This window comes from Paramormyrops kingsleyae, chromosome 16 (assembly GCF_048594095.1).
Source record: "Paramormyrops kingsleyae isolate MSU_618 chromosome 16, PKINGS_0.4, whole genome shotgun sequence".
Taxonomy (NCBI): Eukaryota; Metazoa; Chordata; class Actinopteri; order Osteoglossiformes; family Mormyridae; genus Paramormyrops; species Paramormyrops kingsleyae.
In genome coordinates, this window is record NC_132812.1 from 12,158,277 (window position 1) to 12,172,402 (window position 14,126).

Below are 14,126 nucleotides of genomic sequence, written 5' to 3' on the forward strand. Positions count from 1 at the left end.
GCATCCTCTCTTGTAACTGGGATATCTCTGCTTCAGCCCTTGTGGCCGTTGGAGGCCCCCCAGCCACCCCCCCCCCTCAAATGAGACATCGTAAAATTTTATACAGCTCTGCCATAACCAACCTGGACCATGACATCCAAGGTTGCCCTGGTAACCAGACAAAACAGCGGCTTAATGAACATATTAACGAGCTTAATTCTTGCCAGGCATCTTTCTTAGAAAAGGAAATTTCTGAGTAATCACCAACAGCCAACTTCTTCTGCGTTAAAAAGTGAGTTTCCCAAACCCTGAATAACATAAAATATATCACCTTCACTTCCATAGAGAAAGAAGCTGCCAAAGCATCATATGAATGAGGAAAGCTGGGAACTGTCAGCAGACTGAAGTACTATGACTATGAAGGTGATATGATTACTCTGCTGGCCACACCAGTCTTAAGCTGCTCAGCTAGACCAAGCCGCTGCCTTGACTTCTCAACAAGAACTATCCCTCCTCTCAAAAGACTTTGATGTCTTTGCAGCAGCAAATGGAGAACAGCAGTAGAAGACCTGGAACTGGTGTCATAATGGTAGCCAGTACAAATCTCAGAAGGAGCCCTGCTGTTGTATCCCCAAGCCAGGCACTTAACCCGAGCGGCTTGGATGAAAGAATAGCTGTGACTATTATAGCCGACTATAGCTGTGACTATTATAGCCGACTATAGCTGTGACTATTATAGCCGACTATAGCTGTGACTATTATAGCCGACTATAGCTGTGACTATTATAGCCGACTATAGCTGTGACTATTATAGCCGACTATAGCTGTGACTAGCTGTGTCTCAAAGTGACTCTTGTTGGTTAAATGTGTCAAGGGGCAGTAATAATAATAATGAGGAATGTGTACTGGCGGTGCTGAGAGGTGCATTTCCATCTGGATGGGGCCCCGCTTTTTCTGATATGGCTTCTCTGTCATTAGTCAGATTATGGTTTTTACCGGTAAAAAGCTTGTCACTGTTGAACGAGTCAAAAGTTACACTTGGTTTCGAAATGATGGCGGAACATGTGAAATGGGTGGGGCTCGATACGAGATGTTTAAGCTGACACCGTCGCTCACCCCCCTCGTGAGGTCTAGGCTGCGTTAAAAACCTGCCAAAGAAGGCCGTCTGCCACCCACGTCGAATTCGGCACACATTAATCTGAATGCTTGCGCACAACGTGATTCTATGGTTTACGGAACCCAAGGAAAACGTCGTTATTGGACCCGTTCAGTCTGAGACGTTTTCTCGTGTTGCAGTGCCGCTGTCGGATACAGGAATATAAGCGCAGTAAGCCAAACCCCCCTTAATGCGTGTGTTGGTCTGTCAGCCCACCAGGGCCTCTCTCAGGGGAAGGGGACAATGCATTTTGGGTGATGGATGCCGCTATCCCCACACGGTGTTGTGTTTCATGGACGCTGAGGGATTCAAACATATATCAGCGACCGGGGTAGCGGAGCATCGTGCCTGTTGTCCAGCAAAACCGAGGAATCAGCAGTCCTCAGGACGCATGCCTCTAAAAAACGCCTCCATTCCCGCGTTATGCTGTGTTATGTTGTTGCTTTGTAGCTCTTCCTGCAAAAGAACTCTTCGGGGGGGGGGGGGGTGGGGCAGAGTGAAGCTTCACTGTTTGTGCTGCTGGACTGCAGGTGGACAATCGAACAGTACCGTGATCCGCATGCTAACATGCTAATCTGTGCTAGGATTGTTTTTGGCTGTTTTCATATAGTTAGTGCCTCCCAGAGAAGGTTCTGGAACATTCAGGACAGATGACAATTGTCACCTTTTCCAGGGAAGAGAAGCGGGTTGGAAGCTGAATGGCTCGTCTGTCCAAGTCATTGTATGTTCTTCCCCAGGCCATTGGCAGTTCTAGCCTCGACACGCTTTTGTGTAGAACACAAACGGAAAAACGCGCATGCGCACGCGCACAAACACACAGGCATATACACAACAATACTAAAAAGAAATGGCGAAAATGGTAACAAAGTATCCTAACTTTTGGTGTCTTAATGTGAAACAAATTAAGCTTAAAAAAAGGCATTTGTTCTGTGAGGCTGTTGACATAGAGACCTGAACACACGCGCGTGCACACACACACACACACACACACACACACACACACACACACACACACACACACACACACACACACACACAAAGACATTGACTCTGAAACATGGGTCATTTATTTGTGGGGCAGCCTGGGGCCTGAAGTCCCTCCTCATAAATATACAGTACAGTAAATATCAGGCAGGAACACAGTGACACACCAGAGGGGGTTCATCTTTGGAAAAACCTGAGTTTGACAATGGCAGAAATGGCCGGCTCTCCTTCCCCTCCCCCTCCCCCGATGCCATGAGGTCCAACCGCGGGCCGACTCTGCACCGCCGGGGTTTGGGCGCGCCAGGCAGGGGTCGTCCCTGGGGTGGGCCGGGGTGGGCTGGTGGGGGTGAGGTTACATGACGTCAAGGCTGCCGGGCAACGTGATCTGTGCGGAGGGGCACCGCGGAGCGCAGGAGCGGCCCAGACGGATTGACTGACTCTGGACGAGAGTGTCGCCCAGGGCAGCTGTCTATGCTGGGGCGTGGACACACCACGCGTCTCTGCCGGGAAGGCAGAGGGAGGATGAGGGAACATCCATCCATACATCAGCTAACCGCTTATCCCAGTCAGGGTTACAGGGTCACTGGGAAGCCTGGAGCCTATCCCAGCCAGTCACAGGGCACAAGGCTGGGGGACAACCTGGACTGGAGCACTGCAATCAAAAAAGTTACTTATGGCTAAGGTTAGGGCTGGGTAGGGGTTTGGAGTTTGGTTTTTCCCATAGAAATGAATGGACGGTCCCACAAAGATATGAGTAGAGGTCTGTGTGTGTGTGTGTATACACAGTGTCTATACACAGTCATACAGTGTGTATAGTGTATGTGACAAATAAAACTTTTGACTTTAACTTATCCTGGAAACTACGGATGCAGGGCAGGGAATAACCGAGGATGAAGTGCCGATGATGATGGCAGCGAACTCACTCCTCTCACACACATTCATACCTAAGGACAATGTGGTAACTGCGTTTATAACATGTGACATATCACAACTGCAGGAATGATACTGAGGGAACTGGATCGGTTGATTCTGTGACCCGGTTCTGGATTAACGGGTGGAAGATGAATGAATGGATCAGGCAGCCAACCAGTATTTTTTATGTCATAGATAACATGCCCCTGTAAGGGAGAGAATTGCCTTGGCAACTGAGTCATTAATATAGCGGGCAGCCGACCCCAAAGGCCAAGCAGGGTCCCCTCGGCATGCGTGACACTGACTGGACTCCGAGCCCAACCAGCTCTGTGAGCCCCTGGTGCCTTTGGCTGCGAATGACCTGCTGATCTTTTATTAGCAAAGCAACTTGTTGTTATTTAACATACGTTATATTTGGTTGGTTCTCAGGTGGCATTTTGGGGTAAATCAGCTGCAAATGGAAACAAAGCTAAAAACAGTGGGACCCCCCCGAGGCGGTCACACCTCACTGCTGGAAAACAGGAAGGAACTCGGACTCGTTAGCTGTGTGACGGGACGCAGGAAATGCATGGAGGGGCCTTTGCAGCGCCCGCGAGTGTCAAGCGCTCGGATTGCTTGTCGCAGTGCCTGTTGTTATTGGGTCGGTGCAGGCTGCGGGGGCGCGGGTAGGGAGGGTGGGGGATTGTCACCTAGCGCAACATTTCTGTACCCTCCAAAAACGGCATGAAGGCGCCTGCATTTGAGTTTATTTTGAGAAAAGGAAAACGATGTCAAGGACAGCATTTCCAGCTCAGGGATACGACTCTAAAAGAGAAAGCAAAGAAAAGGACGGTTTTGTAATGTGATTTTTGTCCAAGGCCGGGCTGACGGGAGGAGGAGCGAGCGGCATGTCTGCGGGAACAGCGCCGATCCACGGATCCGCGGGCCGGCGGATTTCATTACGCTGAAATGTCATCCTTAGTGTGGGAGTAAGCGGCGAGGCTGGGAACGACCACAGAGGCCAGCCTACACCACCCCCCCCCCCCCACATCCCACCCCACCCCCCCCCTGCCCGCCCGGCCCACATACCGGGCCTGGCTTGTCTCACACTGGATTAACTGTAGCAGGTCTGAGCAGCCTGGGCAGAGTCAGGCCCGGGTCCAGATGCCTGGCTCAGAAAAGAGGCCTTCTGGGACTTGAGCTAAAGAAAGGGCTCTGGAAGTGTTGAGAGAAGGTTCAGCCTCTTTCATCTGCCGCAAAAGGAGGCCCGAAAACACACGTTTGCATTCTCCCCGCCGCATTCACTCTCCCTCACTGCCTCTTTGTTCCCATGGCTGCCATTCAGAGATGCTGTTTTTATTTGCTCTACACTTCAGAGTCACATGACCGCCATTCATCCGTGAAGTCATCAGGTTTCAACATCACCCGATGTCTTTATCTTTTATCGCTTGACACAAACATAAAACATCATATAAAAAAAATGTCTCAAAATCATATAATATTGCACCAAATCAACCAATTACATCTACCGCAGTTATGCTGCACTGCAAGTTATACCATTAAAACCACTTTAAATTTGCTCTCGAGGGATAAATGTAAATTGTTTGTTTTTTGTCTGGATTGACTCACTTCGTGGAAAATGACATCAGATACTGAAAAACTGCCATCCATCAAAATGGCCACAATGATCAGCAATAATCTGTTTTTTATCTGTTTATTATGTCATTTGTTGATGGGGGAGCAGAGGTCACAGAGCTCATGATTTTCTCTCCTAGCCAGGCGTTTAACTGCCCCTAAGAGTAGGTCAGTCATGGGATAATACCCAGAAAATGTGAACGTAATGAGCCACAGTTGTTTGTTTACAACATGCAGGTGTCGTTATATTTTGCCTCTCGAAATCAGCAAAGAAAACATTATGAAAAACAGGAACCAGATTCTGTTTTAGTTGCACACTGATGTCGTGCTCATATATCGTTTTGAACATTTGTGTTCTTGATGTTTGAGCTTGGATATGGATGACTGAGTCTTTCACTGCAAGTGTGCTTTTGCTGCCCCCTAGTGGAAGATACATGAAGCGAGCAGTAAGGAGACGTGGGTGGTTGGGAGAGTAGCCCCGTTATCGCACAGCTTCGGGATTGGGGTTTGGAATGTGGCCTCTGCTCTGTGTGTTTCCCTCCACAGTCCAAAGGCATGCAGTTAGACTCACTGGTGTCTCTAAATGGATCGTACTATGTGACAGTGAGTGTGCATGTGCATATGTGCCCTGGTATCCCATTCAGGCTGCACCCCCGCCTTGTGCTCTATGCCATCTGGGATCGGCTCCCGGCCCCCCAACCTTGGCCGAGATAAGCAGTTGGAAGATGGATGCAAGAAGACAAAAATATATAATAGTGCTACTTTTATTCATACCCGTGGGGACATTGTCTTTTCACCTATCCCATCATGATCTCCATAAGAGACACAGACTAGTAAGAGTAACCCTGGGGTGGGGAGGGGTGAGGATGGCATACAATGCCCCTGGATCATTTGGGGGTTAAAGGCATTGGTCTAGGGGCCCCAAAGCATCAGGCCCTCAGATTCAAAAGGGGGACCGAACCATGACCCACAGAGCCACACAATCAATTATACTTAGAACAACAATGAAAACACATTAGTAACCAATATTTGGTATGGAGCCCCTAAAGGGACAGGATTGGAAAATATTATTACAGACACTCTTCACTTTCGAGTTCCGTTCCTACGACTAGGTCGTTAAGCGAATTGGTCGATAAGGAGTCGCCCATTATTGATATTTGAAGCATACCGTACTGGAATGTTCAGTATATTTATAAATATTTATACAGTAGTGTACTATATACTGTAATAAACAGTGTGCTGTTCCCGCTAAGTTTTTTCTCCGTATGTGACAGGTGAAAATCTATGAGTGAAACTGTAATAAAACACAGAAAAGATTTAGGAGATGTCTTATCCAGCATAGCAAAGACACAACAAGGTGGCCGATAAGTACTAACGTTAATCATCACAGGAATTACAAATAAATGATGCACTAACATATACAGGCATGTATTATCGTCACTGCAATACAGTGAATCACTGTTAGCGTCCTTTTGAACATTACCTAACAAACAGCGCATAGAAAATAAATGTCATTTAAGTAAGATATGAAACAAGGAAAATACTTACAGCCATTGCTTTCGAAGACGTAAGAAAAGTGTAAGACACAGGCAAACTTTAACCTTGAGCACGTCGTGCTTTACTGCTATTGGAGGTTCCCTATCCCACAATACAAATAGATTCCATCCATCCATTCTCTGCCAGTTAAACAGGTGTTATGCCGAAAAAGACATCCCTGCCGTAGAATGCATGCCTGTCTCTAAATGACCGATTGGTCGCTGATCTGAAACGAGTTGAGCTACTTTGTCGAGTAAGGCTAGCGTAGTGCTAATCAATAGCCCCAAAAAACTCGTAAAACTCTAACCCTAACCCCCCCCCAAAACTCAAAAAACCTCTAAAACCCTAACCCCCAAACCCCCCCTAAAACCCTAACCCCCAAAACACCCATTAAACCCTAACCCAAACCCCTAAAAAAAACCCTGACCCCTAAAAAACCCTTAAAAGCTCAACTCGTCGGAACACCGACATGCATTCTAAGGCAAGGGATGCCTTTTTCGGCAGGGATGCGTTTTTCGGCATAACACCTGGTCGGTTCGCAGGGGGCTCAGGGATACCCAGACCTCCCTATTGCCAGCCACCCCCTCCGCAATACAAAGCAAATTGGTCAAACTAAAGGTAACATATCGAAATAAAAGTCAATCGCAAGTTCAGTGCAAACTAATATGGCATATCAAAATAAAGGTAAATTATGCTAAAGCATATACAACCTTCCTTCGCCGTCCCAAATAAATCAGAGAGCAGAACAAACAGAATGGAAAAGAAACGGCGCGCTGCCATTTCCACGGCCAAAGTTCTTCCACTTTGTCGGACTGCTGGTCGTAGTGAGTCCGGGCGGTCGCTAAACAGGTAGGTCGTTAAGTGAGCAGGTTCTGTATTAAGAGTTTAGCGTTCCCTCGCGAAACAACTCAATACCATTACGAGGGAATGCAGAACTGTTGCAAACTTTAGGCGCGTTTCAGAGTTACAATTTTATTAAAACTAAGTTTATAATTTATTACTAAATTGTGAGTCCTGTGTATCTGAAACATCCCTTATGTATCGATGGAAATTAAGCAGTGCACTACATTTCCCAGAGTACAACATGTTCCGGTTCATCTCAACCAAACGAAAACCAGAGACAGGAAGTCCCGCCCATTTTAAGCTAATACGATACTACAATTGGTGTAACCAGATGGCCACTTACGTCTCAACGTAACCACAAATGTTTCCAACACGTGAAATGGAGATATCTGCTGTATTGCAGTTTTTCAGTGTTTATTTTGTGTTAATTTAAAAACGATTATAAATACAATTCTTGAATTTGATATCCATCAAGTGCATTTTTAAATATTTTAAACATTTATGTTCTTAACACAAACGATCGCTAGAGCAAAGTTAACAAACTAAAGCTAAATATAGTCACGCTACGCTAGGGAAGACGGTTACGCAAGAATCGATTTTTAGGAAAAATTCTGTTTGGATTTACTGTGTCTGACATGGACGAAAATACTCTTGATCTGCACGGGGATGAAGAAATAGTTGAAGTTATCGACTTAAACGAGACGGAGCAAACTCCAGGTACTTCATTTTGCTAATTCGCATGTGATGTGTGCTCGTCATATGTCTATATGTTGACAATATGTGATTTATAATATATTTATCATCCATGTATATTTATGAGGTTAAGTTATTTTATTTTATTAAAGCGATTTTCATTAAATTAAGTACCGCGGTCGCTGCTCAGCCTAGTTCATTTATTGTAATGGTTTTTAATATATATTTGGGGTCAGATGATTTGGCAGGTGAATTTGAAGATGTAGACTTCGGCGAAGCCGAGGGTGGAGAAGAAGATAACAATGGATGGGAGACCGAGGATGAGTCCATGGAGGCAGAACAAGATGACAGCGAGCTCACCTTCTCCAAACACACCGGTAACCAGGCAGACGGATGTTCGCAGGCTGCCTTCGGGAAGAATTTCGTATCTTAGAAGGATTAAATTGCTAATACCAGTTAACTTTTAGGCTCCGTTTTCTGTGTGAGCTTGGATCCAGCGACAAACAGTTTAGCAGTGACAGGTGGTGAGGATGACAAAGCATATGTTTGGAAAGTCAACGACGGAGAGGTGGTCTTTGAGTGCACAGGTGGGTGAGCGGTGGCCTCAAAACTTGTTTCTGTAGCTTAGGAGAACTCAGTATTTATCACTGTATAATGTTTTGGTGTTTTATATCACCAGGTCACAAGGACTCTGTCACGTCTGCTCTGTTCAGTCATGACTCAACGCTGGTGGCTACTGGGGATATGAGTGGTCTGATCAAAGTGTGGAAGTTGGAAACTAAAGAGGAGATCTGGTCTTTTGAAGTGGGAGACCTGGAGGTGAGTGAGCCGGGTAGATGACTGGCTGATTCTGGCAGCCGTGTCACGTGATGGAGTTGAGTGAAATTGTAATGAAAGGTCCCGTGTGTCGTTTCAGTGGATGGAGTGGCATCCCTGTGCCCCCGTGCTGCTCGCTGGCACTGCGGACGGCAGCGTGTGGATGTGGAAGATCCCTGCCGGGGACTGCAAGACATTCCAGGGACCCGGGTGCCAGGCAACCTGTGGGAAGATCTTGTCAGATGGTACGGCTCTAGTCTGGGACACCCTCACAAACGGGGAACTAAAGATGCACTGTGGCATCACTTAGATTCCAGCTAAACCTGGATAGCTGCACCACAGCTCTGTCTCACCTATCATAGTTACTTAGTACTGACAAATCAAAGTTTATTTTTGAAATGTACAGTATACAGCAGAAGAGATTCTCTGAGAGCTCCCTGTAGTAAAGTAATAAGTAAGATTATTAAAATAGTAAAATAGAATCAAGTAAGGAGTAGAAATGTGCTGTACTGGCTGAGTGCAGCTGAAGCTCTTACGGAGTGTGTCCCAGACCTCGCACCTCTTCCGGAAGTTAGGCTTGGGGTCAGCGGCTCCCTGACACCCGCCAGTGATGCGCAATTATCCAGCAAGGAGTTTTACTGGCACAACATTATACTGACATTATACAGTGACATACAGTGTTTTGGCAGTATTTGAAAAACCAGTACTATTCCGTTATTTTCTGATAAAGTTTGCCAGGTGGGGGGGGGGGACTAGGGCTACCATGGTAATACCGTAATACCACCCAAGCCTAGCCAACCCCCTCCCCCCCTTCCTTGGTGGGATGTCTGTTGCTTGTGAGCCGGTGTTACGATTCTGTGTCCCTCTGTTGGCAGGAAAGAGAGCCGTGGTCGGTTATGAAGATGGAATCGTCCGAATTTGGGACCTCAAACAGGGCAGCACCACCCATGTCATTAAAGGTCTGCTTCTTATGAATAGTTTATGAGGACCGGTGCCTTGGGTTTGTGGTTTGACTGAGATGCTTTTGTTTTTGTGTAGGTCAGGATGGCCACCAGGGGGCGCTAACCTGCATAGCGTGCAGCAAAGATGGAAGTCTTGTTCTGACAGGTTCTGTTGACAGCAACACGAAGCTCATTAATACTGCAAATGGAAAGGTGCGTCCCACCCTTCAGAATCTACAAACCAATACAAGGAACCAAGCAGGACCCTACCCCTATAATTATGTTTTAGTATGTTCAGTCAAAATAGAATAGAAAGTAATTGATTAAAAGTTTGGAAATTACATTGTATGCTCAGTAGAGTTCTGTTGCAAGAAATTGCTAGTTGTGCACAATTTGGAGTATGTGTTTTGATAGACATCTGCTGAAATGCTATACTTAAGAAATCCCACATAACTGAGTTTTTGTTTTAGTTTGAGAAAATGGGTTTCCATCTTTAAATATTAGGCTAAATGGCCTTAATGTTGCTACTGTTTATCCATACTTTTCTCTGGGAGACTGTTGGATATGCCTTTTTTAATGTTTTAAATAAGAAAAGATTAAATAACTTAAGGCGTGTAGGTGGAATTGCAAGTGTTACCATTGTAATTGCATAATGTTAGTGACCTAGACTTGGTAATGATTTGAATTTCTGCTTAACAGATTAAATTTAGTAGCATCTTTATTCATATAACAATTTGCAACATTGATTCCACTGTGTAAATAAGTTAATGAAATTATGTAGCATGTAATGAAGAAGCCATGATGTTAAGAAGACAGTAGCTCAGTCTGGGCCCAGCAGAAGCAGCACTTGTGGTTTGCAATGGAACTTCGCATTATCCCATTGATATTTATGCTACGGTCCATCTTAACTCGTAACTCGGAAATTCCAAGTTACCAGTCGGAAGATAAAGGCCATTTAAACTGGGGTACCTTAACGCCGACAAGTTATCCGGCTAAGCAAGAAATCCTGCTTTTTGAAACAGGTCCTTAATATTGCTAAATGGCTTTCCGACAGGAATTTGCTTGATGTCATTCTCAGTTCTGAGATCCGACCTCCCAAGTAAACAGAATGCAGCATTAAACAGAATATAGTCTGAGTGCCTTTGTGAATCCAGGTGGAATCTGTTCCAGACCAGTAGATGGCAGAGTATGAGTCTTAGAAGTCATGCTCGTGGTGGAAAGCGCCCCCTGCTGGATTAATTTCTGAAAAGGAATTAGATGTAGGTGTAGATGTAGAGGAAGAGTTCTGGCCCAGAACAGAAGTATTTTACAAAGTATGCTTCTCCCTCCTGCTGCGTCCCTGGAAGCTCTCACACCCATGTCGTCTCATTCTCAGCCCCCCCCCCCCAATTAAGGCGCCTGAGATATGCCCTGTTTACAGTTCCCTGACCCCACATGCTCACTTGCGCCGCCTGGTGTTCATTACGAGCAGATGAGAGCTGAATCGTTCGCGCTCTGTCTGCAGGTCGTGGGCACCTTCTCCATCGAGGACGCCCGGGCGAGGGGCTCGGCAGACGAGGGGGCGGAATCCAACTCTGTGGAATCAGTGGGCTTCTGTAACGTGTGAGTTGGGGAACCCCCCCCCCTCCCCCAGCCGTGCAGCCCATGTGATTGGCTGTCGCATGGTCTGGAATAACTGCTCCACCCGCAGGCTCCCTCTGATCGCGGTGGCCTACTTGGACGGGACTCTGGCCGTCTATGACCTGTCCACACAGAGCCTGAGGCACACCTGCCAGCATGAGGTAACCTGCGGCTCAAAGGAACTCCCCCACTAATAAATGTGGTTAGCAATGTATTCCAGTATCTTTCTCAACAAAAGTGCTTTTTCTCGTCTTGTAGCTGTACCAAAATCGATGCTCAAGGCATCCTTTCCCGGGTACGATCAGTGCCATATTTAGAGAGTGACGGACCCCTGGGCTAAAGTTATTGTTGGGGCCATACCTACAGCATAGAATGTTGCTGTAAAACCAGGAATAAGTTGCAAACCTCTCGCTGACTTACTTTGGCTCATGTCGGTTCATTGGGGTAATACTCTTCCCAATGCGTTTGTCCATGAGTTGTCACCGTAAAAAAAAAATACTATGTCGTGTTCAGTCATGTGCCCCCGCCTTCCTCAGCTAACATTAACGTTGGTGACACGAGCGCAAAGGCCGAGCCGACAAACAGGCCACAACCCGAGCAGCTTATACCGACAAGGAATGTCGTGTCTGTCGTTCGGACACATTTTCAGCAACAGAAAGTAACACCACCAATTTGTTTAATCAGCAGGGAACTTGGTTTTCACTTTAAAACTAAAATGTGAGCTTTTTCACATGACACTTTCATTTCCATCGATGTGTGCTCTGATTTCAACTGTTTGAAATATTAAATAAATAGCCGTAAGTAGTTAATCTGTGTATGTTTTCTTAAATTATTTTACAGTCACAAAGATATGTACTCCTTTATTAGAGAAAATATCCCAGCTTTAATTCTTAAGCATATTTGCAGTATGGACCTTGTCAAAGAACTATGAAAGCAGTGTAAAATAAATAAAATAAAACAAAAAACCATTCATTAATCGTAATCAAGATTAGGGACCAGAGCAGGCTGGGTTGGGTTTCATGTTAATCAGATGTATATCTGACATGGGGGCTCTGGGGGGGCGGAGGGGTCCCATGCTCCCCCAACCAGCCACAGGGGCCTGCAGGTGAATGCAGGTTTGAAGCGGTGAGGCTCGGAACGTGGCGAGCTGCCGCCGTGTCCGGATCATCACCCTCAACTCCTGTCCTTTTCAATGAAAAATGCAGAGATAGAGTTTTGGCAGTGATTATGCACAGTGGCTGAATTGATTTTGCCTTTTTTGGATACATTTTTAATGTGCTTGTTCTGCCTACTGAAGGTGTGCTGTGCCCCCCCCCCCCCCCTTCCCCTTCCAGGCTGGCATCGTCCACCTGCAGTGGGAGGATGGTTCCTCTATGGTGTCCACCTGCAGTTTGGATGGAGCAGTCAGGGTGTGGGATGCCCGTACTGGGAGCCTGGTGTCCGAGTACCGGGGCCACACCGCTGAGATACTGGATTTCACGCTGAACAGGTACGTACCCCCCCAGCGGTTTCCACACCCATAGCTTCCGACTGGCCGTCCCTTTAAGCAGTTTCCACACCTAAGCTTCAGACTGGCCGTCCCTTAAGCGCACTCCACACCCATAGCTCCCGACAGGCCGTCCCTTTAAGCACTCTCCACACCCATAGCTCCCGACAGGCCGTCCCTTTAAGCACTCTCCACACCCATAGCTCCCGACTGCCTGTCACTTTAAGCACTCTCCACACCAATAGCTCCCGACTGCCCGTCCCTTTAAGCACTCTCCACACCAATAGCTCCCGACCGGCCGTCCCTTTAAGCACTCTCCACACCAATAGCTCCCGACCGGCCGTCCCTTTAAGCACTCTCCACACCAATAGCTCCCGACCGGCCGTCCCTTTAAGCAGTGTCCACGCCCATAGCTCCCGACTGGCCATCCCTTTAAGCAGTGTCCACACCAATAGCTCCCGACTGCCCATCCCTTTAAGCAGTGTCCACACCAATAGCTCCCGACTGCCTATCCCTTTAAGCAGTGTCCACACCAATAGCTCCCGACTGCCCATCCCTTTAAGCACTCTCCACACCAATAGCTCCCGACTGCCCATCCCTTTAAGCACTCTCCACACCAATAGCTCCCGACTGCCCATCCCTTTAAGCACTCTCCACACCAATAGCTCCCGACTGCCCATCCCTTTAAGCACTCTCCACACCAATAGCTCCCGACTGCCCATCCCTTTAAGCACTCTCCACACCAATAGCTCCCGACTGCCCATCCCTTTAAGCACTCTCCACACCAATAGCTCCCGACTGCCCATCCCTTTAAGCACTCTCCACACATGGAGCTCCTCATTGCATCAGTCCCTTTAGGCAAAGAGCACAGTGGTCAGTCAGTGGTGAACGTGTGTCATGGGTGAGTCATGCCTCATCAGCCTCTCATGCTCTCCTCCTCGACCCCTGCAGGGAGGCGTCCCTCGCAGTCACTGCATCCGGTGATCACCAGGCCAAAGTCTTCTGCCTGCAAAGACCGGATCGGTAGGGGAGGGGAGCGCCTTGGTGGTCAGACAGTGGATCTGTGTGGCGACCACCAGCTAGAGAGCTGTCATCATCCACCCCCTCCCCCAGCTTCCATCCATCCTTTATTTTACCCTTGACTTTGCAGGGGCACTTGTGATTAGTAGTTAAAAGTTGGCCGTCTGTTTCAGTTTGACCAAAAATCTGCCTGATTAAAATGACAGAGCAGCAGTTCAGTGCGGCTGCCCAACAGGAAGTGAACAGAGTGGCATGGACCTGACGGGTGTTGGTGGATCTTTTGCCAAGGTGGGCAGAGGGTCGAATAGCTCCTGTCTCCAAGTGCTCCATGCCTGTCCTCACATTTGCAATAACTTGTATAAAAGGAGAAGAGTAAAAATCAGTGACCCTGCCAACAGCCTGCCTGTGAAACAGTGAACACGGGGGCTGTTTTTAGGCTCACACGTTTCCTGGGATTTCTCTGTACAACTCAATTCTGTAAATAGGTCTGTACCCTGAAACGCGATCATTAAAGAGCTGAAACCTT

At 47.2% G+C, this 14,126-nt stretch overlaps 1 protein-coding gene across 1 annotated transcript; it reads left to right on the forward strand.

The window, feature by feature from the left end:
- Positions 1-7,335: 7,335 nt before the first annotated feature.
- aamp (angio-associated, migratory cell protein) lies at positions 7,336-14,126 on the forward strand. Its single transcript, XM_023841868.2, has 11 exons — positions 7,336-7,741; positions 7,954-8,094; positions 8,185-8,304; positions 8,397-8,536; positions 8,634-8,778; positions 9,409-9,492; positions 9,572-9,687; positions 10,979-11,076; positions 11,165-11,255; positions 12,429-12,583; positions 13,532-14,126. Exons 1-11 carry the CDS (start codon positions 7,660-7,662, stop codon positions 13,605-13,607), a joined length of 1,248 nt encoding a protein of 415 aa, XP_023697636.1. The 5' UTR covers positions 7,336-7,659; the 3' UTR covers positions 13,608-14,126.

Excerpts from the sequence above, each read along its gene's own strand:
- aamp (XM_023841868.2), top strand. The coding sequence starts at position 7,660 with ATGGACGAAAATACTCTTGATCTGCACGGGGATGAAGAAATAGTTGAA. Across the intron at positions 7,742-7,953 it reads CGAGACGGAGCAAACTCCAG|ATGATTTGGCAGGTGAATTT; the intron begins GTACTTCATTTT and ends ATTTGGGGTCAG. Across the intron at positions 12,584-13,531 it reads CTGGATTTCACGCTGAACAG|GGAGGCGTCCCTCGCAGTCA; the intron begins GTACGTACCCCC and ends CGACCCCTGCAG.